We start from the raw sequence: 22,702 nt of genomic DNA, 5'->3' as shown, positions 1-22,702 counted from the left end.
AAAATGATTTATAGATATTTTATGCAGATTTAAATACACTGAAAGAAAAAATGCTATTCTTGGATAGAAAGACTCAAACCTTAAAGATGTTCATTCTTCTTTAGTTAATCTATAAATTTAACCCAATCCTTGTTCCTATAAAAATAGAAACGGGACTATTTTGGGGACTAAACAGATTGATTCTAAAGTTCTTATGGGAAATAAATATTAAAAGTCTCCCCCAAAAACTCTGCAAAGGGAGAGGAATGAGGTCAATAATTAAAGCAGTCGGGTTCCTTCATATGAAGAGACAGACATACCAGCACAGAAAAGTGAAACCCAAAATAGACACAACGCTCCGTGGGAATTTGTTACGTTATATAAATGAGATCAGGTCAACTGGCTAGCCGTCTGGGGATTAAAAAACACGACTCAGTTGCACATGCTGCTCTCTCCCTACATCAAAATAAGTCTCAAAAGGATCAGACATCTACACGTAAAGAATAAAATCATAAAACGCCGTAAGAAAATATAGAATATTTTCAAAAATTTTAAAAAGCTTGAATAAAAAATCACACGATTTGTAAAATCCGTGTGGTTTCTTTTCTTTTCTTTTCTTTTCTTTTTTAAGGAACGTGTACTTTTAAATCACGATCAAAAGCCCCCACAACCTGGAGATGCTCTCATGAAAGTCTGTACTCCGAATATTACTGAAATGCTACTTGGAAGCACAATGAGGTGAAAATTCCACAATATTCTGTGCCTGCTCTACAGGCAAGCACTGAAATAACAAAATAAGAAATATCGTAATTGAAGTTTTGCAGAGGATTATATCTTCACCTTTACTGGAGAGGAAACTTCCAGTGAGGGAAATTATTTTCAAGTGAATAGGCCTCTCTCACACATGCACCAACAGTGGATTACCAGGCATTGAAGGAAACCCTCCAAAGTAAAAGAGAGAGAGGCCAAAGCCGAGGAAAATTGCTTTCAGTTTAGGATCCGAAATCCAGCCAAACATCCAACAAGGGGAGGACAGAAGACAACTGTGGTCAGTCACAGAAGAACTAAAAAAATTTGCCTCCCATGCACCATTTCCCAGAAAGCTAGTAAAGAATGCACTCCACCAAAATGAGGGCCTAAACCAAGAAAGAGGAAGACAAAGGAAACAGGAATTCCAACAAGAAAAGAGGCTGGGAGTGGGGGTCGGAATTCCAGGCTAACACCTGAGTAGCAGGCCTCGAAACTAACCAGTTCTACTGACTCAGGAGGAAAGGGAGTTCTAGCAGGGCTAGCTCTAAGAAAGACAGGAAACCGGTTCAGAGAGTGAGGAAAAATACGACCCATCTGGGAGAATTAACGACAGTGAACAGTGTGCTAAGAAAAATAGCGAGGTAATTATCAATTCCGAAAAGAGCAAACATCAGACTAGCCAGGAAAGAACCATCACCACAAAATTCCTCTGCCCAGCCACAAATGGGACTAACAGAGTCATATTAAGCTGAACACTAAATACTGACTTAACCAAAACTAGTGTGAGAGCTACGCTGGACGGATAGCGGGGTCTGGGCATTTCTAGCTGCACAAACATATCCTCCCGTGTTCTTCAGACTGGAGGCTCCACATCAGTCTCCCTGAACACCGCGGCCAGCCCACGTGGGCGAGTGTGCTCCCCAACGTCCCACTGAGATGTCTCTTCATTTTGTCATCTTGACGAGATCGTCAAAGTAACTTGAAGGCCTATCAGCAGATTTTAACCTGTCGGTCGACAGGACTGACTGGGATGATGCCGTCTTGATTGTTGAGCTGAACTCAACATCCTAGGAGGAACTCTTTCCACAGGGATGCTCTTGTCTTTGCCAGAAGTGTGTCAATTAATTTCCAGAAGGCACATTTTATGTTGACAGAAAAAATTTCTTTTTTTTTTTAAGACTTATTTATTTGAGAGAGAGAGAGAGCACGCGAGCACAGGGAGGAGCAGAGGGAAAGAAGCAGACTCTGCTGAGCGTGGAGCCTGACACGGGGCTCGATCTCGTGACCCTGAGATCATGACCTGAGCTGAGATCAAGAGCCGAACACACAACCGACGGAGCCACCGAGGCGCCCCAACAAATAAAATCTCCTTAAAAAAAAAAAACAAATCAGCCTGGGAAATTATTTCTGTAAGATATTTCCTCATTGATCCTCAGAGCCGTGGTCAGGCCACAGAGGCAGGAAAGTGAAGTCAGCTGAGTTTAGGGCTGACAGCCCGGAATGAACCGATCCCATAGAGAAGGTCCTATATGGCTGGGGGAAGAGAAGGAATTGCAGGCCCTACACACAGAACACCAACAGGCGTCCCCGTGTCCACCCTCCTGCTCTGGGGCACCCGCATGGTGGTGTACAGGTGGTGTGGGACGCAGGGAGGACATCGGGAACGTGTTCGAGTTACGTGCGATTGGTGAAGCCAGTCTGGCCGTGAACTGTGGTAAAAGCCAATTTGGACTTCAGAGCTCAAATGTTTGGGATATAAGATGGGATAAGAAAAAGCCCCTTGTGAGATAAACTAGGCTCTATTAGGGCCCAGAAGGCTCCGAACTCGGGGGGCGGGGGGCGGCGAGTCAGGTGATTCTGAGAACACTCAGGACACTTGAAAAGCATGCTTATTTGCAGATCTTATCTGGACCCTCGAGCACAAAAGGGTGAGCCTGATGAAGTCATCTGCACCTCCATGGTAAGATGTTGGAGAAGAGCGGAAACGGTCTTGGATTTCTTTACTGGTTTGATGAGCCCAGACTTTTCACTTTTCATCCTTCCCCGGAATCATGTTGTTGTTTTTCCCCCCCCATACATAATTTACTGGGTTGAGGCGGCTTTATCTTGAAACCACAAAAATGTAAAGCAGCTTATAACAGATCCCTCTAGTAAGCGACTGACCAGGGACAGAAACACTCCTCTCTGGGAGAAGCATTCTAGCCGTTATTTGGGTTTCGGTTAAACCCAGGCCATAAATATTTGGCCCAGAGCTGCCTTGTTAGGCTCTGCTGTAAAGATTATGCAATGGGTGCTTCAGATAAGTATCGCACGTGCTCCTTGAAGGGAGACCATCACAGCAGACTGGCAAGTTCTCTCCTAAGCCTCTCCGACCCCGATGGGCATCCCGCTGGAACGTCAGGCAAACGCACCACGGTGGGAAGACGGGCACAAGGTACAGGGAGCCCGCTCGAAATCCTCCAACCAGTACGGAACATCCAGAAGCCTTGCAGAAACCGTGCAACAACTTATAAGTCCATCAGTCCTGAGCTGACTGAGTCACAGTATACACTATAGGATGCTAGACACCGCGGGGAACAACCACATACTGCTCCCCGTACAGAATGGAACCCCCACCCCACGCGTGTTGTTAACCTTAAAAAAAAGCAAGTTGCAAAAAACCCCGTTTACGATGTGATCCTATTTTGTGTGCAGTGTGTATTTTGGATTACCTGGTAATCGAGATTAGCTCCAGGGAGTGGAGGCTGGGGGCTGGATTTTCACTGTTTCCTGTATATATTGCCACATCCAATTTTTTTTTTTTTTTTACAGGGAGCAGGCACTATTTTTATAATTTAAAAATACCCACTAAAGATTTTTTTTTAAGTCAAAGAAAAACAAAAGTATGAAGTGGGGGGTGGGGGTGGTAAAAGAGAGTGGGGGATAAAAAATAGACCAAACCACTAAGCATGGTTATCTTTGGGGAGACTTTTTTCTCTCTTTCACTTTCTTGCATTTTGCGAATTTTCTAAAATTGTCGACACTTTTATAATGGGAAAATTAATCATTTGAAAACACTTTGGATGCACAGTGTATATGGTATGCTACTATTTGTATAAAGAGACTGTTTATGTACCTATCCACTCTTATTGCTGGAATATGTTCCCCGAGAAACTAGTGACACAGACTGTGTACAGAGAAACTGAGTCACAGGGATACAGCAGTGGAGTCGGGCTGTTCCTTGTCTACCCTGGTGTAAATATTGAGTTTTGTAACATGGACCTTATATCACCCCTTGTAAAAGGTTAAACTGTTTTAAAAACTACAACTATTATTTTTAAAAATGATAATAAAATAACGTTTACAAAACGACGATATCTCCTTGCTAAATCTGCTTTGAATGTCCTGTGTTCGCGCAGCTTCCTGAGGCAGTTCTTTTGAAGGGAAAATCATGTTTGTGGATTGTTGGTTCTTCGTGAGGACTTCCACATACGCCATCTCACCTCGTGACAAGCACAGAAAAGGATTTTTTGATAAATAAGGATAAGGAAACTCCGAGGAATTCGGCGGCTCGCCCGAGGTCACAGGGCAAGGCACATGGAGCCCAGGGTTCAGACTCTGCCCCGAGGATTGGGAGGAGGCACGGCCCCCAGCCCGCTGGGGCGGCTTACCTGTGACGTGTCTTCACCTCTTGCTCAACCTTTGTCTTCTCTCATACTTAAAATGTAAACACGGGGGGCGCCTGGGTGGCTCAGGTGGTTAAGCGACTGCCTTCGGCTCGGGCCATGGTCCCAGGGTCCTGGGATCGAGCCCCGCATCGAGCCCCGCATCGAGCCCCGCATCGGGCTCCCTGCTCGGCGGGAAGCCTGCTTCTCCCTCCCCCACTCCCCCTGCTTGTGTTCCCTCTCTCACTGTCTCTCTCTCTCTGTCAATTAAATAAATAAAATCTTTAAAAAAAAATGTAAACACGGATCGTTGGTGCTACCACAATTCTGTTATTTGAATACAATCCTTTGATTCCAGGGAAAAAGGCAGCTGCTGGGCTGTGCACGTTCATATTGGTATCACTGCAAGTGCGTCCATCCGTCCGTCCGTCCGGGCGTCACTCCAAGCACAGCCCCTTTGGGAGCACCCAGCTTGACGGGACAATGTGTCTTGCAGATTCAACCCCGTTATCTGCTTGCAAATGTCACCGTGAGGGTAATACCGACCTCGTCCCCTGTCTCCTCAAAATCAGAGTGTTGACTTACAAAGCCGTTGTTCTACGGGGCCGCTTGGCCATACCTCAAACACCCATGGACCTTCTCAGGGCCGCTCTCCGACAGCTCCGCCGGCCAAGGACGGGTCTCCAGGCTCCAGCGTCTCTGTCCTCACGAATGCCTCTCCTCCCCTGACACACGGCACCACTCCTCCACCCCGTCCCTCCACCGTGGCGTGTCCTTGCACCCTGGTGCCTCCCGTCCCCTGGCCTCCGTCTGCCCCCAGGCCCTGTCTAGCAAAGCCCCTCGTGCCAGGGCCCAGCAGATCAGGACTGCCTGGGAGTCGAAGCCAAGGCGAGGAGCCACAGCCCAGGAGCCGGGGAGGCAGCTGATGACAACGGGGAGCCAAAAGCAATCAAGTGGAAAGTGATTGCCTTCCAATTAAGAAAAACTGTCACCAGACGGTTTGCAATCTCTGTAGACAGATGTCTTACAGAGCTCCTTCCTTAGTGTTCTCTTCTGCATCTTACAGGCCTCGGGGCCTCGGGGCCTCAGGCTCCCCCACAGAGTGGCCGTGGCCAGGGGCTTTGCCATCCACACATCCGTGGCGCCTACCTCGGTTCCCAGCACGGGGAAGGCTCTCGCGGTGGAAAATACGTGAATCACTTACACTGTAAAGGATGGGAACCTGAAACTGTCCTAACTGGAAAGCCGTAGGAGGGAGAGAGAGTGATCCGCCAGCCCCACCAGTCGTCCGCCCCCCCCCCCCCCACAAACCCATACCTTCGCCGGTGGCCCGGGTGACTTAGCTGGGCCGCCATGGCCATCTAGTGGCCGAACACCTACATCACTGGATCAGTGGGTTACTGGGGGCTGCCTGTTTGTGATGGGTTATTTTGGAGAATAAACGGTAGATCAAAGGCAGGCGGGGCTAGTCCCCGTATTACAGCATATGAGAGAGTTCCAAACCAGAATGGCGCGTGGAACCGAGAGACAGCAGTTACGCTCCCTCTCTGGGGAGAGCCGGGGACGCGCGCAGCAGCGGGGCAAGGAGTCAGACTGGGTCTCGTACTTGTCAAAGTTGACATCCAGCATGCCCGCCTTCTCCTGGCTGATTCGTAACAGTGGCGTGTCCAGCCGCCGGATACAGTCCTTGTCCAGCGTTAACGTCCAGTCTTGGAAGGTTTTTCGAACCAGTTCATCGATGGCCTGAACCATCTGCTGATAGGTGTGCACGCTCTCCTCTCCCGTTCCAATGTGGGGCAGGAAGTGAGCACTGGATAGACACTGAGGGGGAGGGACAATGGCTGGCCCGAGCCCATGAGCCACCATCCCCCGCGGTACGGTCTCCCACACCGCGCACCCATCAGGCGTGAGGCCCAGTCTGACCGCTCAGAGCCACACAGCAGGGTGAGAGAAGGAGACCAGGGCATGAGAGAAAGGGAGTCAGCAGCGTGAACGGGAAAGCACAGAGATTCAGCTCAGCAAACGTCAGCAAAGAACGGGAATGACAGCAGGTGAGGATTTAAGAGGTACGAGGTGGAAAACCAGTATGAACCCTTCGTCACCACGGTCCTCACTCGGCGATCGGGAAGATGCCTCATTCTCACCCAGAACCAACTACATGATGGCAGGCACCTCGGTAGCCTTCAACCTACATTCCCCAAAAGCTCTTTGAGAGGCATTTTTCCTGTTTCTTTGTGCCAGTTCTTCTAGGAGGACAGGGCCCTCTAAGGGCCTGCCCAGCTTCTGGGATGCTGACCCTATTCCTCCTGCCCCCCCCCCCAACTTTGATGGGAAATGCCTGCAATGACCCGTGTCTGCCAACTTCATCAGAAGCCATGGCCACCTCACTGACCAGCACCTGCCACTCCCCTGGCCCATCATGAAGACTCTCTGGGGAAACTCCCTGGATGGGGCCCCCACCCCTGCCAGCATGGGGCACAGCCTGCGAACCCCCCCAGCTCCCTGAGAACAAGTTTTGGGAAAGGCCAGGCGCTCACGTTCATGACCCTGTCGATGCGGTGCCGCAGGAGCCGCATCCAGTGGGCCCGACCAGAGTACTGGGCCATGTAGGGCTCCAGGTATGACCATTTCTTGTTCAGCTCACGGTTCACCAGGGCCAGCTCGCTATTGAACAGCATATAGAGATCCACCGCCTTCTTGTCGTAGGTTCGCTTGATGGCCTAAGGAAGGGAAAGAGCCTGACAACAGGGCCTGGGGGGCCGGCTTCCTTCCCTCCAGTGACTCCTGCCGAAGGAGGCGCACTCCCTAGAGATCCAGAAGCGAGGGGAGCGGAGGGAAGGGAGGACTTGCGGAAGGGCATGAATGGAGTTGGGACTGAAGGAAGCACAGGAGGAAGCAGGGAGGTAGGGGGAAGGGAGGGGGGCGGCACCTCCCGCGTGGCAAGCCTGTGGAAGGTGTCCAGCAGCAGCACTCCCTGCTCCACGTCTCGGACCAACTCGAAGGCGGAGGTGATCAGGTTCTGAGTCATCACCTCCAGGTCTTTGACTCCAGTGCGAAACCTGCACCGTTAGAGAAGCGTGGGGCCGGGCGGGCGCAGTCGCCGGCCCCGAGGACGCCCCCCACCCCGAGTAGGAATCCCGGGTGCCGAGGGCGCCCCCGCCCCCCCAGGCCAGGCACGCAGAGCGTTACGCTCGCGCGTTAATCGTCTGTTCCCCAAAACGACACAGTGAGATGGATTCCATGGCTGGCTTTGTTAGATGAGGAAACAGGCTCTAACGGGTGGAACGGACGTGCCCAGAGCCACCAGCCCAGTACGCGGCACAACGGGGGCTCCAGCCCGAACCCTGCCTCTGAGCAGCGGCTCCTCCCCACCCCTGACCTGTCACTTCCACGCGGGGCTTTGGACTCGGGCCCCTCCTCCTGCGCTCTCTTCCCCGCCTCCCTCCCCTGCACCTCCGCCGCGGAGGGACCCCCTCACCTGTTGTAGTCCTCGTGCCAAGAGGTGTTCTTGACGTCCAGGATGCCCCCGCGAACAGCCCGCAGCACCTGGAGATTCTTATGAAAGATGTCCTCGATCTCCAGCAAGTTGCGCGTGATCTGGGGCCCTTGGGCACCAAAGAAGCGAGGCAGCGGAGCCTGCTTGCCATCCTCCCAGCGGGCAAAATGGTACTGGCAGTCGCATACCTGAAATGAAGTCCGCGTGAGGGGGCCTCCTGCTCCCTCTTCTGACCACGTCGGGCCTGCACGCTCAGGCTTGACTGAAAATGTCCAAAACGCGAGGGAGGACCCGCCAGAGGCAAGGAGCTCCTGGGATGACCTTTGGCGGTGGAAGGAACGGCGAGACACCAGGGCCACGGTAAAGAGGCAACAGTCTAAGAGAGCGGAACCAGCGGCAAGGGAAGAGCGGGGAAGCAGCCTGCTGAGCCTCTGCGCCTCCCACCGGCCGGGGGTCCGGAGCCCCCTGTAACCCTCGCTCCCTGACCCTCTGCCCACCTCAATGAGGTCCTTGCAACGCTGCACAAAGGCGTCCACCTGGGCAAATATGCTGGTCTGGTCGAGCACCCAGCCCGCACTCGAGAACCTGTGTTGGGAGAAAGAGGGACCAAATCCAAATGGAGGGACGCTGGCTATCAGCCTGCCCGTGCAAAGCTAGAACCAGGAGTCCTAGGAGGGTCTTAGAAAAGGAGACCCCAAGAAGCAGTTCTCCTGCACAACTGAGGGAGAAAGGCAAGATGTCTCCGTTCTGGAAGGAGCTTTGTATATAATGGAATTTCAGACCTTCAGGCCAAGCGAGGAGGAGTAAAGCAGGAAGGATTCCTGGAACCAGGGGGCACGGTTATGAGAGAGAACCTAGGGCCGGGAGCTAGGATAGCTGTATCCAGAGAGGAAACGGGGACCAGGTCTAGGAAAAGGGAATCTGTAGGCTTCTAAAAAGTGCAAGTGAAAGGGGTCATCTCCGCCCTCAGGAGGAACAGAGGGGGTAACAGACAGAGACGGCGGGGGACCACGTCGTACTGGGTATGCATCTGCACGGCCCGCAGGTAGTGATCTTTCCAGGCCTGACAGCAGGCAATGCAGCCCTGCAGGTCCTCCTTGCTGGAAGTGACATGGCCCTCAAAGATGCGGTCCAGAGAGATGGCGTGGCAGCACAAGCGAATGATCTCGTTGCTCATCTGCAGGAGGGGCCGACAGCCTCAGGTCTCAGCCTCCCAGGCTTGATTTGGCTCCCGATACCCAGCTGACACGGGCCGGGGGGAAACCTTCGGGGTTCTACCTGCACCCCGCTCCCCAGTTCAGCTCAGCTCACTTCCCAGCGAGTGCTCAGCCTGGGGTCCGTCCTTCCTGCCTCCCCTGCCACGCTCCATGGACTCCCCTTCTCAAAGCCCCTCTTCCCACTTTGGCTACTCCATCAGGAAGCAAGCTGTCCAGCCCAGGCCCCAACCCAGAGCGCTCTAGGGTTGAAGAAGCAGGCAGAAGCCCACGGTCTCTGTCTGACCCCCGGGGCCACTCCTCACTGCCTTCCACCACATGCTTCCGGCTGAGTGAACGCCCCGGTCTCCAGCAAATCAGCTTCACCGCCCCCACCTCGCCCCGTCCCAGCCCAGCAGACACATACCTTTCGGAAGAGGGAGGTCAGTCTCTCCCGAGTGTTGTAGTGGGGAGAGTTGACCCAGATGATGCGGATGAGACTGATCAACTTGGGGAGCTTACTGGAGATGTCCTTAGGCCGCATGTAGGCCAATTCCTGGTAGGGCTCCTTCAGAATTGACAAAAACGTCAGGTTTGACTGTGCTTGACGAGAACCATCCTGGTGGTGAAGAAAGACCCAGAGTAGACTTTCTATCAGAAAGAACCGGTTCAAAGCAAGCACTGTTTACCCATGGGGAAGCACACCCTGAGCTGCCTCTCTCAAAACCTAGTACCAAGCATCTCAGGTCTCTGTGAGCCCTCAGGACAGGAGTTGCCAGCTGTCTGCTCTTATTTGTGTGCTAGTTCCTAGCACAGTGTCCTTGAGACTCTTCTCATGGTGAGTCCGTCCCCCCCACTAGACCAGGAGTACCCAGCTCGGGCTTTGTGTCCACTCCTCCAGTTTCCCCAGCTGGATTCAGAACCCCGCACAAGGTCGATACTCACCAGCTGTTGATCAGCTCACTCAACAGCACCCCCACTCACACACACACCCCGCCATTTCACCCAGCACCCTTCACCACCCTGTTCTCAACCAGGCTTCTAGACTTGTCCACCTAGCTGTGGCTCAGTCCCCTCACCACCAAGCTCAAAATCCCGCCTGGGGAGAGAAGTCCTCCACATCCACATTCCACAGGTCACCCTGCCCTTCTGGGTGTCCCCAACGCTAACATAATCAGCTTGTCATACTTTATCGAATTTATTTGCCATGTGTTTATCTTGCAATTCTCTTGGCTGAACGCTATGGGTTCCTCTTTGACCTCGTGTCATCTAGTGATCCTCTTTTGTGTAAGCCTGGTTTTCTGAGCTGGATTATAGGGGTTGGGCTCATGGCAGGTACTCCATGTATATTTGTCAACTAACTGGAGTCTCCCTAACTAAACTACGAGCTCCCTAGGACCCTGTGTCCTACTACGTTTGTACTCTCCCCCAAGTGCAAGTCCAAACACATTGGGGGGGATCAATCTTTGCTGTTGAGGATTACACTGGCTCCCTCCGCTTAATACCCAACTAACGACTGTCCCAACCACTATCCACCCTCTGCTGAGCCTCCATCCTTGGGGCCACTCACAAACCTGGATCTGCTGGGCCAGTTTCATAAAGGGCGCCAAGTAGGAGGACTTGGCAAGTCTCAGGATGGATTCAATGTGCTTCACTCCCTGCTTCATCAGCTGCTTACTGATGCCAGACAGGTCCATGCATCGGTTGTGCCAGAACTCAATCTCCTCCAGAGGACCTAAATTTTCTCCTGTCTCCACAGACTCCTGGGCACTGAGCACCTCCTTTATCTGCCGGGTCCAGTGGATCATGGAGGCTGCCGGGGAGAGTACAAAACCTCTTACACTTTTCTATGCTGCTCCCCAGTTGTGTCCTTCCCTCTGCCACCTACGTAGCCCTCCTCACCCAGCTCCTTTCTCTGCATCTGGCCTCTCCTCTCCCCTAGGACCCCCCAACACACTGGCAATGCCGGCCACTCACTCTCCAGCCGCTGTACCAGCTCTTTGTCCTTAACCACCACCTCCGGCGCCATGTTCATGGCCTCTGCAGGAATGTAGAGAACGGTGTGCCCCTCCAGTTTGTATCGAGTATCTAAGGAAAGGAAAGGACCATGGAAGTTCACAGAGGGGGATGAGTTTATGCCAGCCCAGTTGCAATCACGGTTGATGATCTGGGGCCCAGCTAGTATGGTGGATTTCAGGAGAACAGGCAAAAGAAACGATGATTCAGGTTTTTTTGTGTTTTTTTTGTTTTTTTTTTTTGGATATCAAGAGGAAAAATGACAGAAGGCAAGAGGGAAACCCCATTGAGGTAAAATAAGGTCAAAGGTCTGCACCACGCCCTCAACACTCTCTGGTATGATATATGCACTCCCCCTAGTAGCCCCCACCCTGCCATTTCCCCTTACCCCACGTGTACTCTTGGAAATATCCAACTCTATGTTTGAGCAGGTCTCGTCAACCTTCTACAGCAGGAAACTGTATCTGCACTGGAAGGCAAATTCTGTTCCCTGATCCACTCCTTCAACAAGCACGTACGGGGACCTGCTCCATGCCAGGCTGCACAGGTACCGGGATGAATCTCCCACCTGCCTCATTCAAGCTACTGTCGGTGCAGTACCAGAGAGAAGCCAGGTACTTGAGGCTTTCTGCTCACCTGTGAGGCAAGCCAAGAATCTGTGCAGATGAGAAGCAAAATGATTCCGAATACTCTCTGGCCAGGTTGTGTTTGTAAAGATCTGAGGGGCAAAGACACCACTGAGCAGCCGGAGCAGGGCCGGGATGTAGGAACCCCGCACGGTCCCATACTGCACAGTTGCCTCAAAGTTCTCCGGGGTGATGGGAACTGGTACGCAGCGAATGAAGTAGACAATCTGGTTCTGGGTCTGCATGGAAGACAGTGGACCCAAGATCAGTCTCCAGACCCAGCATGATACCCAACGGGAATCTGAGGTGCCAATCATGAAAGTCTGGCTGAGTTCTTCATCACATTCCCTTAGCCTATCCTGATCCTTCACCAAATGGAGTGCAAGGTGCTTCCTGCTTCTTTGAAGGTAGGGACTGTGGGTTCTGTCCAACTTGGCTCCAGAACCGAGCACGGCTGACTGGGACATATTAGATGCTCAATAAATGTTGGACGGATTAGATGGAAGGAAAGGGATAGAATGGAGGCAGCCCTTTTAGCTATAGGAAAAGTGGGAAGGAGAAAGAACGGAAGTAAGAGGTAACTGTCTAGGGTCTCCCATTTCAGCTGTATACACCTGTTGCCCAATTTTTCGTTTACCCTTCAGTTTTGTTTCTGGTGAGTTTGTGTGGCTGTTACTGTTGTTTACATTCAGAAATGGCATAACCTTCGTGTTATCACCTTAAAGTTTCTAACTTCTACATGCCTGGAAAGGCCATTCCTCCCTAAGGTCAGATTCACCTTTCGTGTGTGCATGCTCTTGTACCTACTCTTTATAATTTATGTAATTTTAAAAACTGAAAAGAAAGCACAAAGAAGAAATTAATAATCCCCCATCTTTCCACTACCCAGAATTAAATTTTGGCATTTCATGTATATTTTTTTAAAAGCTTAACACCATTACTTTTGTTAAAATGATATACATATGTAATACCATATGATTTTACTCATGTGTGGTATTTAAGAAACAAAACAAACGAGCAAAGGGAAAAGAGAGAGAGAGAAACCAAGAAGGAGACTCTTGGGGCACCTGGCTGGCTCAGTCAGAACAGCAGGCAACTCTTGGTCTCAGGGTCGTGAGTTCAAGGCCCACACTGTGTGTAGAGATTACTCAAAAATAAAATCTTTAACACCTAATCACTTAAAAATGAAGCCTTATCATTTAAAAAAAATGACATACATGTGTTAATTATAAATAACTGAAGACGACTATGGGGATAAAAGCTAAACTGTCATCTAAAATTCCACGACTCAGACATTAATGCTGTTAACATTAGAGAAAATGTCATTCCAGACATCTTTCTATAGACTGACACGTACAGAACAAATCAGTTATAACTTATTGCAAAATAGGATCGAGCTATTTTTGATTAAAAGTATTAGATTTAATTTTACTTGGATTTAATAGAATAAAAAGACACCAGTGTGATTAAAACACAGACATCACTGAGCTTCAGTAAGTGTTTCTTCACCGGAGAGAGAGACTTCTTTCTGAAAGACCCCTTTCTAAAATCATATGAGATTATTAAAAATATTGAGGTTCAGGGGCAACTGGGTGGCTCAGTCGATTGAGCATCCAACCCTTGGTTTCGGCTCAGGTCATGATCTCAGGGTCGTGAGATCGAGCCCCGTATCGGGGTCTGCATTCGGCTGAGAGTCTGCTTCTCTCCCTCTGCCCCTCCCCCTACTCACACTCGCTAAATAAGTAAGTAAGTAAATAAATAAATAAATAAATAAAACCTTTAAAAAATTTTTTGAGGGTCATTTTCCACTACCTTTCAATGTCAAGCCCTAGTGACTCTGCTTTGAGAAATAAGGACACTGGCACCTCATACCCCCTCTCTTGCTCAGCCCTGCTCAGTGTTTGTTATACTATTATGTTTACACCCTCCAGGCTGGTGGAATTTGTGTTCCACAGCATAACCATAACGCCAGTGGTTATTTATTATTAGTTTTCATTTAAATGAATTGAATGCTCATAGATTCTCTATTCCTGAGTCTTGGGTTATTTTTTTTTTTTAAGATTTTATTTATTTATTTATTTAACAGAGCACAAGCAGGGGGAACAGCAGAGGGAGAGGGAGAAGCAGACTCCCCACTGAGCAGGGAGCCCAATGCGGGGCTCGATCCCAGGACCCTGAGATCATGACCTGAGCCGAAGGCAGACGCTTAACCGACTGCAAGCCACCCAGGCGCCCCAAATCCTGAGTTATTTATTTGGTTCATTTCTTTTCTTCTTCTTTTTTTAAGATCTTAGTTTTAAGTAATCTCTCCGCCCAACTTGGGGCTCGAACTCACAACCCCAAGATGAAGAATCACACAATCTTCCAACCGAGCCAGCCAACCTGTTTGGTTCATGTCCTAATGGAATAGATTTCCACTGATGATTTTATTTTTGTTTTATAGAGTAGCGTTCTTTCAAGAACGCTTTCAATGATTACGCATTTGTTGCCTTTGTATTTGACCATCCCGGCTGGGAATAAAACACTTGGGGCACTCTGCCCTTCCTGGAGAACTCTGTGAAGGTGTTCTTCTGGGTGATCGGAGAAGCCTGCCACCAGCCTAATGTCTCCTCTTGGCGGACGATTTGCTTTTTTGGCTAGAGGGCTTTTTTGGCTAGAGGTGTTTTTGGTAAAACACCTGGGCTCTTGCTCCCTTTTCAGATTTTGTTCAATGCCCAACAAATTTTTATTTTCCCCAAGTTTTTATTTTGAAACCAATTCCAACTCATAGAAAAATTGCAAGAAAAGTGCAGTGAACAACATACCCTTCATCTAGACCCACTGATTGTTCACATTTTGCCCCATTTGTGCTCAAGGGCACTCCCTTACTCTCTCCTTCTCCCAGCTGAGCCATTTGAGATTGAGCAATAGACGTCACGTGACACTGCACCCTTAAATACTTCAGCATACAGCCGGGAAAAATGAGGATCTTCTCCAATATACCCAACACTATAATTACCACACTCAGAAAATTAAACTTCATATAATACTTTATACAATACACAATATTCAACTTTCCCCCGTGGTCCAAATCATCTGATTGTTTCCTCATTATTTGATTCAAGCTGAATATTCTTGGCAGGAATGCCACATCGGTGATGTTCCTAAAGAATTAATTTCCTTGGAGTTTATAGCTTACCTAAGACGTGTGTTGGCATTAAACATGGCGAAATAAATTTTGTGGGAGAAAGTACCTTCTTTCAAGTCCCAGATTCAGTTCCTTCTGCAGGTCAGGGAAATCCTTTGTATTTTACCTCTTAATTTACACTGCTTCATTCCTTGGCGCTCTATATTATCTCACCCTGTCTTATTAACTCTTCTCTAATTATGTTGTCATTGGCTTTCTCTTCTTCATGTGCTGTAATTATCTCAAGCCTCTCTTCTGCGACAACTCACATTTGCAGCAATAGCTAGTCAGTTCCTTGCTGTTTCTAACCTACGAGTTTTGGACCGTGCGGCTCTATTTCCTAAGATCGGCGATCTCCCTTTTATCTCTTTCTCATGTGGCATCATTTCGTCTCTCCCTGTTTTAAAAACTGAATTCATGCTCTTAGTAAGTTGTGCTGGAACATAATGCTGTTGTGAGGAGTCTCCTGCTCTGTTCTCCTTTGCATGCTTTGTTCCACGTTTTTGCCCTCGATGCAATACGCTTGCAGTTGCCATGCAATTTCTGTCCTCATGCTTGAACAGCTCCGCGAATTCGTCCTTTCTGCTCTGACGTCCTGTGGGTGACTCCTTGATGTCCCGCTGTGAGAGCCCAGTTTCTTCTCCCTGGCCCCCACTCGAAGTGAGAGGGAAAGGGTTGGGTGTTTTTATGTTCTGTTCACTTTTCTCTAGCCTAAGAGAATTGTATGAGGGGACGGGCAGGTGGTTAAGGCTCATTTCAGAGAGTGTAAAATTTTTGGTAAAACACCTGGGCTCTTGCTCCCTTTTCAGATTTTGTTCAATGCCCAACTAAAGTTCCTCATCTTGCTGGGGGTCCACCATTCCCGTGGGGGGAGGATGGTTTCTTAAACTCAGTACATAGACCTTTCATTGGTCACCCACTTTTTAAGTTAATTAGATTATGCTTCTTTCCTTCCTTACTCTTGGGTGGGGTTTTTTTTCTTCTTCTTCTGGTTTTATTTTTTGCCCATTTTATCAAGAGTAATAATTTTTTGGGATGCCTAGGTGGATCAGTCGGTTAAGCGTCTGCCTTCAGCTCCGGTCATGATCCCGGGGTCCTGGAATCAAGTCCCCCGTCGGGCTCCCTGCTGAGTGGGGAGCCTGCTTCCCCCTCTCCCTCTGCCTGCCGCTCCCCCTGCTTTGTTCTCTCTCTCTCTGACAAATAAATAAATAAAATATTTTTTTTAAAAAAGTAATAATTTTTTAAGGAAGTTTCAATTGGCCACCTTAACCCAAAAGCATACAACGAAGTCTGTGATCTTATTTAGAGTATATTTCAGCATACCAAATAAATTTTCTTCAGCTTCACTAAGGCATAATTGACAAATAAAAAACTGTATATATTTAAGGTATACAACCGGATGTTTTGGTATACGTATACATTGTGAAAGGATCACCACAGTCAAGCTAATTAATATATCCAGCATCTCTCGAGGTACCTTTTTTTCTTTTTCGTGTGCTTGTGTGTGCAGTGAGAATACTTAAGATCTACTCTGTCATGTATACCACGCGGGATTAATAACTATAGCTTCCATGCAGTATAGTAGATCTCAAGAACCATTCCTCTTGCCTAATGAAACTTTGTACCCTCCCCGCCCAGTTTTATTGAGATATAATTGACCTATAACACTGTTAGTTTAAGGTGCACAACATGATTTATGTATTTATAGCAAAGTGATTGCCACAATAAGTTTACTCAATGTCCATCACCCCAGAGTTACAATTTTCTTTGTCTCATTGTGAGAACTTTTAAGATCTACTGCCTTAGCAACTTTCAAATACACAATGCAATATTAACTATAGTCACCATGTTGCACATTATATCCCCAGGACTTATCTTAAAACTGGCAGTTTGTACCTTTTGACCACCTTCACTCATTTTCGCTACCTCCCCGCCCCCTCACTATGGCAACCACCAATCTGTTCTCTTGTTTCCATGAGCTAGCATGGGTTTTTTCCCTAGATTCCACATATAAGTGAGATCATACAGTATTTGTCTTTCTCTGACTTATTTCACCTAGCATAATGCCCTCACGTTCCATCCAGTTTGTTGCAAATGGCAGGATTCTTTTCTTTCTCATTGAATAATATTCCACTGTGTGTGTATAGAATTTTCTTTATCCTTTCATCCATCGATGGACACTTAGGCTGTTCCCATATCCTGGCTATTGTAAACAATGCTGCAATGAACATTGGATACAGATATCTTTTTGAGACAGTGATTTCATTTCCTTTGGACATATACCCAGAAGTGGATTGCTGGATCATATTGTAGTTCTATTTTTAATTTTTTGAGGAACATCCATACCGTTTTCCGTGGTGGCAGCACCAACTCAACATTTTCCACCAAGAGTGCACGCGGGTCCCCCCTTTTCCACATCTTCACCCACATTTGTTATCTCTTGTCTTTTTGATGATAGCCATTCTAACAGGTGTGAGATGGCACCTCATTGTGATTTTGATTTGCATGTCCCCGATTAGTGATTTGGAGCACATTTTCAAATACCCATTGGTCATTTGTATGTCTTCTTTGGAAAAATGCCTCTTCAGTCCCTCCGTTCATTTTTTTGATCAGATCGTTCTTTTTGCTATTGAGTTGTAGGAGTTCTTTATATATTTTGGATATTAACCTCTTATCAGATCTATGATTTGTACGTATTTTCTCCCATGCCTTACGTTGCCTTTCCATTTTGTTGATGGAAGAAGCCTTGCTGTGCAGAAGCTTTTTGATTTGATGTGGTCCCACTTGCTTAGTTTTGCTTGGTTGCCTTTGCTTTTGGTGTCAGAAACTTCGCGCCCTCTGACCAACATCTCCGTGTTTCCCCCTCCGCCCAGCTAAGTAGATTTTTAACGTTTTCCATATTTCCCAATCCTATTCATTGAATAATCCATTCTCCCCCACAGATTTTTAAATGGAATTTTTATAGAAAATGCTTACATATATGTGCCTGTATTTTGTGTCTTTAATGTTGTATATGTGATGTATATTCCTGGCCCAGTACAACTCTGTTTTATTTTATTTCACTTTATTTTTACACAGGCTCCCTGCCCAACACAGGGCTTGAACTCATTACCCTGAGATGGAGAGTCACACGCTTCACTGACTGAGTCTACAGGGCGCCCCAGCTCTGTTTTAATCACTACAGTTAAATACGAGATTTTCATATTCACAGCTCTCCTTCAGTGCTTTCCTTCTTCATCGTGTTCTTTGCTATTTTCATGCATTTTTCCAGATACATCTTAAAATCTTTACACAAGCGACCTAGGGACTGTGGCACTTTGATTGCAGTTGTGTTAAAATGGTGCATTTGTTTGGATGGAATGATCTTCATAATTAAGATTCCCACTTAGAAACAGGATATGGCTCACTGTGCAGTCAGATCTTCTGACATGGCCTGCAGCACAGTTGCTTTCTTTCATATAAATCCTACACATTTTGCAAATTTTTGTTCCTTTTATGAATGAGGTCTTTTTTTTTTTCCATGTCGTCTTATAGCTGACGATTGGGTATGTGCAGGAAAAAGCCGCCGTCTGTTTTCACTCTTGTTTAATCTGGAACATTTCACCAATTGTGTCACCGCAGAGGGCCGCGTTCGTGTTCATTATCATTTCACTTTTGTACGTGTGCTGACAATAAAAGCAAAGCAAAAGCCTTTCTCTGCTCCAATATTTTATTTCAAAGATATCAAACATGTAGAAAAGTTACAAGAATTTTACAATAATGACCTACGCACCCACCGCCCAGAGGCTACCACTAACATTTTACTCTACAACCTGTCCTTTCACAGTCTCCCTACCCGTGGTTTAGTCTTTGCTAATGCATCTTCCACATTGTTGAAACAGGTACCGACCTCATTCGTGGAGGCCTTCGCTAGCTCCCCCCGGGGCCCGAGGCCGAACTGTCCAGCCTAACAGACAAGGCCCTCCACACCCACCTCTTCAGGATCACTTCCCAAAGCTCTTCTTTGCATATAAAGTGTTCTTTACCGGAACGGCTCTTACCCAGACCCGATGAAATCCTATTTCCCTTTCATCTCCACCTGAAATAGCACCTCCGTCGCCGAGCCCTGCCAGCCTTCCGTGGTTATAGCAGTTGCACCCATCAAGCTCCTGTAAAGCTCTGGCCACGGCATCATAACATACTGTAAATATTCTGTATATGTCTGTCTTCCCCACTAGACCATGAGATCACCAAAAGCGAAAGCCCACCTCGTTCCTCTCTGTATCACACTGCTGGGCGGGGTTCCTGACACACCATGAGGCTCAACAGACCTTGGGTCCAGAGGATAAGACTCCAAGATGACTGAGATACGCCGAACCCTCGGCTCCCTGGCAGACCGCCTTGGAGTCTGGAGAGCAGAGTACCCACCTGAACAGGCATGCCCAGATCTAGCTTCAGCCCCATGTAGGGGTCGATGAAGATGGTGAGGATGAGCTCCGAAGGGTCCTGGGCAAAGTGTTCCAGAATGGCATCATGCTCCACCGTCCAAGCAGCATCTGCTAGTCCTGTCAGCACAGCTCGGGACAGGAAGAGGGGCTTCTACAGAAGGAGAGCAGAGAGCCGAAGCAGGTATGGCTGTTAGGATGAGTCGTTTCTCCCATTCACAAGTGCCCGTCGGGATGGGAGACGGGAAGTCAGAAGGGTCCAGAATGGTAAAGGATGAACTGAGGATGAGTGCCTCATCCTCCGAGGATGAACTGAGTGATAGGTTTCAAGCTTCTGAAGAAACAAGACAATGAGGTTCCCTTGCTTCTACAAGTAAAACGAGAATAGATCACTAGAGGAAAAGTGGGGGATATTATCTTCCCAAGATACCTCCTTTATGCCTGTGGTTGTAAAAACGCATCGTCAAGCAATCCTCAACCTCAAAGTAAAACTAAGTCAAGGGAGCCTGTAGGATATTAGCCTGAAGCCAGCAACCAGGAGCAAAGACGCAAGCCAGAAAAAGGGTAAGGCTGCAGCCTCCCCGGGGTCCTGAAGTAATAGGAGATACCCAGTGAAAGCCAATCGGCATAGCAGAGAGGAAGAAGGGAGGGGAAAAGGCAAGACTGGGAAACACCAAAGAACACATCAATTAGATGAAAAATAAACTGTGCGTGCTTCGGCAGCACATATACTAAAATTGGATGAAAGATAAATTATAACTGGTGACTCAAAAAAAATTCATCTCTAGAACTCCACTAAATAATTCAGGAAACTTGGGGCACCTGACTGGCTCAGTCTGAGAACGTGTGACTCTCGATCTCAGGGTCGTGAGTTCAAGCCCCACGTTGGGTGTAGAGATTACTAAAGAAAACAAATAAGCTTTAAATATTTAAGGGAACTAGGGGCGCCTGGGTGGCTCAGTCGTTAAGCGTCCGCCTTCGGCTCGGCTCATGATCCCGGGGTCCTGGGATCGAGCCCCGCATCGGGCTCCCTGCTCGGCAGGAAGCCTGCTTCTCCCTCTCCCACTCCCCCTGCTTGTGTTTCCTCTCTCGCTGTGCCTCTCTCTGTCAAGTAAATAAATAAAATCTTTAATAAATAAATAAATATTTAAGGAAACTAGAAGACATGAAGATGAACATGGATAGTCACTCTGTCCTCCCAGTTCTCCTGGAAGATAAGAAGGAGTCTCTTTCACTTAAAGTTTCCAAATCAAGAAAACTCAGTGCTCTAAGATCTCTCTCATATAAAGATGTAGAGGAGCCTATGAGGAAAACACGACGACGCCAGGAAATGAATGCACAAAAGGACATGAACAGGCATGTCACGTCATAGAAATCAGAAAGTGAAAATATGAAAAAATGTCCAATTTCACTTGAAATCAAAGAAACACAAATAAAAATAGCAAAGATAGAGCATTTATTGCTACGCTGCTAACAGGCAGGCCTGGAAAGCGCTTGCTGCTAGCGTGTGGCCAAAACATGCAGTTCATCTGGAAAACAGCTGGGCGTCACACACTAAGCTTCTCCCAATTTGACTCAAGGTGGGGACACAAGGAAGCGAAAGCGACGAGACGAGACCTGTCCCTCACTTAAAACCCTCTCCTGGGGGGACGGGGACAGCTTTGTCCTTTACTCAGCAGGCCGGATTTGTGGGGAGCAGGCTCCCAGTAGGTTGAAGAGAATTCCTCGCACGCCATTTTACAACTGACCCTCAGATTCACTGGTTATTGGGGAAGAATGTTTGTCTCGGGGAAGACCCTAACTTACCACATCCACCTCGGGCTCCGGTAATTCTTCCTTCTCTACTTCGGGTTCCTCCAATGGCGGCTCTGGGAAGAATAAAAATTCCAAGATGAAGGCGATCCTTCAAAACTTAAACACAGAGTTGCCCTATGACCCAGAGTTGCCACATGACTCCACCATATTCCGCTTCCGGGCGTATCCCCGAGAGAACTGGAGGCGGGGACTGCAATAGACACTCGGAGCACCCATGTTCACAGAAGCACGATTCACAGCAGCCAAAAGGCGGAAACAACTCAAGTGTCCATCAACAAACAACACGATCCACAAACTGCAGGGGAATACGATTCAGTTACAAAAAGGAACGGAAGGGGCGCCTGGGTGGCTCAGTCGCTGAGCGTCTGCCTTCGGCTCAGGTCATGGTCCCGGGGTCCTGGGATCGAGCCCCCGCATCGGGCTCCCTGCTCAGCGGGAAGCCTGCTTCTCCCTCTCCCGCTCCCCCTGCTTGTGTTCATGCTCTCGCTATCTCTCTCTCTGTCAAATAAATAGATAAAATCTTTAAAAATAAATAAATAAATAAAAAGGAACGGAGGTCGGCCGCCTTGCCACACCACCGAGGAACCAGTCAAGAAAGGCCGCACACCATATGAATCCATTTACATGAAATGTCTAGAATCGGCAAATCCAGAGACAGAAAGTGGATTGGTGGTTATCAGGATCTGTGGGGGCGTGGCTGCTAAAAAAAACTAGGCTCTGATGCAAGTAAAGATATAGGGTCACCCAGGGGCGCCTGGGTGGCTTAGTCGGTTAAGTATCCGACTCTTGATTTCGGCTCAGGTCGTGATCTCAGGGTCTTCCTGGGACTGAGCACCAGAGTTAGGCTCCCTGTTCAGCGGGGAGTCTGCTTCTCCCTCTGCCTCCGCCCTGCCCCCTGCTTGTGTTCGAGCTCGCTCACTCTAATAAGTAAAATCCTTTTTGTTAAAGCGTTTTCAAATTACAAATATGGAATTATAAACCTGCCCTTCTTTCTTTTCTTAATGGGGATTGAGGAACGCTTAAGGAAGCAACGCTTGTTAATACAGACCTCCAAAGGGTGTCTGCCATTTGACCATGCATCTTTACCAAGAAGCGTCTTAGGCCCTCCTTCAACCCAGCATCTGCTATAACAGAATACCACAGACTGGGTGGCTTTTAAACACCAGAAACTTATTTCTCACGCTTCTGAAGCCTGGAAGTCCTAGATCAGGATGCCAGCCTGGTCACTTCTAGGTCACGGACTTCTCATGGTGTCCTCACATGGAAGAACCGGGCAAGGGATCTCTGGAACCACCTTCCTAAGGCACTTATCCCATCCATGACATGTTTGGGTTTTTTTTTTTTTTTTTTTTTTTTTTTGATGTAGGGTTCCATGATTCCTTGTTTGTGCACAACACCCAGGGCTCCACGCAGAACGTGCCCTCTTTAATACCCATCACCAGGCTAACCCATCCCCCCACCCTCCTCCCCTCTAGAACCCTCAGTTTGTTTTTCAGAGTCCATCGTCTCTCATGGTTCGTCTCCCCCTCCGACTTACTCCCCTTCATTCTTCCCCTCCTGCTATCTTCTTCTTTTTCTTTTTTCTTAACATAT

At 48.2% G+C, this 22,702-nt stretch overlaps 1 protein-coding gene across 6 annotated transcripts in view; it reads right to left on the bottom strand.

Annotated features, from left to right (window-relative positions):
* Nucleotides 1-22,702, bottom strand: part of DNAH2 (dynein axonemal heavy chain 2) — an 81,379-nt gene that overhangs the window by 55,522 nt on the left and 3,155 nt on the right. For 5 of the 6 annotated variants that reach the window (XM_035724791.1, XM_035724788.1, XM_035724789.1 and 2 more), the window contains 12 exons: nucleotides 21,101-21,162; nucleotides 19,278-19,448; nucleotides 11,715-11,943; nucleotides 11,040-11,150; nucleotides 10,637-10,875; nucleotides 9,490-9,681; nucleotides 8,889-9,046; nucleotides 8,367-8,454; nucleotides 7,852-8,057; nucleotides 7,303-7,432; nucleotides 6,911-7,093; nucleotides 5,980-6,194 (listed from right to left, as the gene is read on the bottom strand). In XM_035724791.1, coding sequence (XP_035580684.1) covers nucleotides 5,980-6,194; nucleotides 6,911-7,093; nucleotides 7,303-7,432; nucleotides 7,852-8,057; nucleotides 8,367-8,454; nucleotides 8,889-9,046; nucleotides 9,490-9,681; nucleotides 10,637-10,875; nucleotides 11,040-11,150; nucleotides 11,715-11,943; nucleotides 19,278-19,313 — 1,787 coding nt within the window. In that variant the 5' untranslated portion in view covers nucleotides 19,314-19,448; nucleotides 21,101-21,162. The remainder of the gene's footprint in view (nucleotides 1-5,979; nucleotides 6,195-6,910; nucleotides 7,094-7,302; nucleotides 7,433-7,851; nucleotides 8,058-8,366; nucleotides 8,455-8,888; nucleotides 9,047-9,489; nucleotides 9,682-10,636; nucleotides 10,876-11,039; nucleotides 11,151-11,714; nucleotides 11,944-19,277; nucleotides 19,449-21,100; nucleotides 21,163-22,702) is intronic. The other variant, XM_035724792.1, reaches the window with a different exon arrangement.

The sequence above is a fragment of the Zalophus californianus genome, chromosome 16 (genome assembly GCF_009762305.2).
Source record: "Zalophus californianus isolate mZalCal1 chromosome 16, mZalCal1.pri.v2, whole genome shotgun sequence".
Classification (NCBI taxonomy): domain Eukaryota; kingdom Metazoa; phylum Chordata; class Mammalia; order Carnivora; family Otariidae; genus Zalophus; species Zalophus californianus.
Note: the sequence above shows the minus strand (reverse complement) of the source record. Positions and strands in the feature narration are given on the sequence as shown.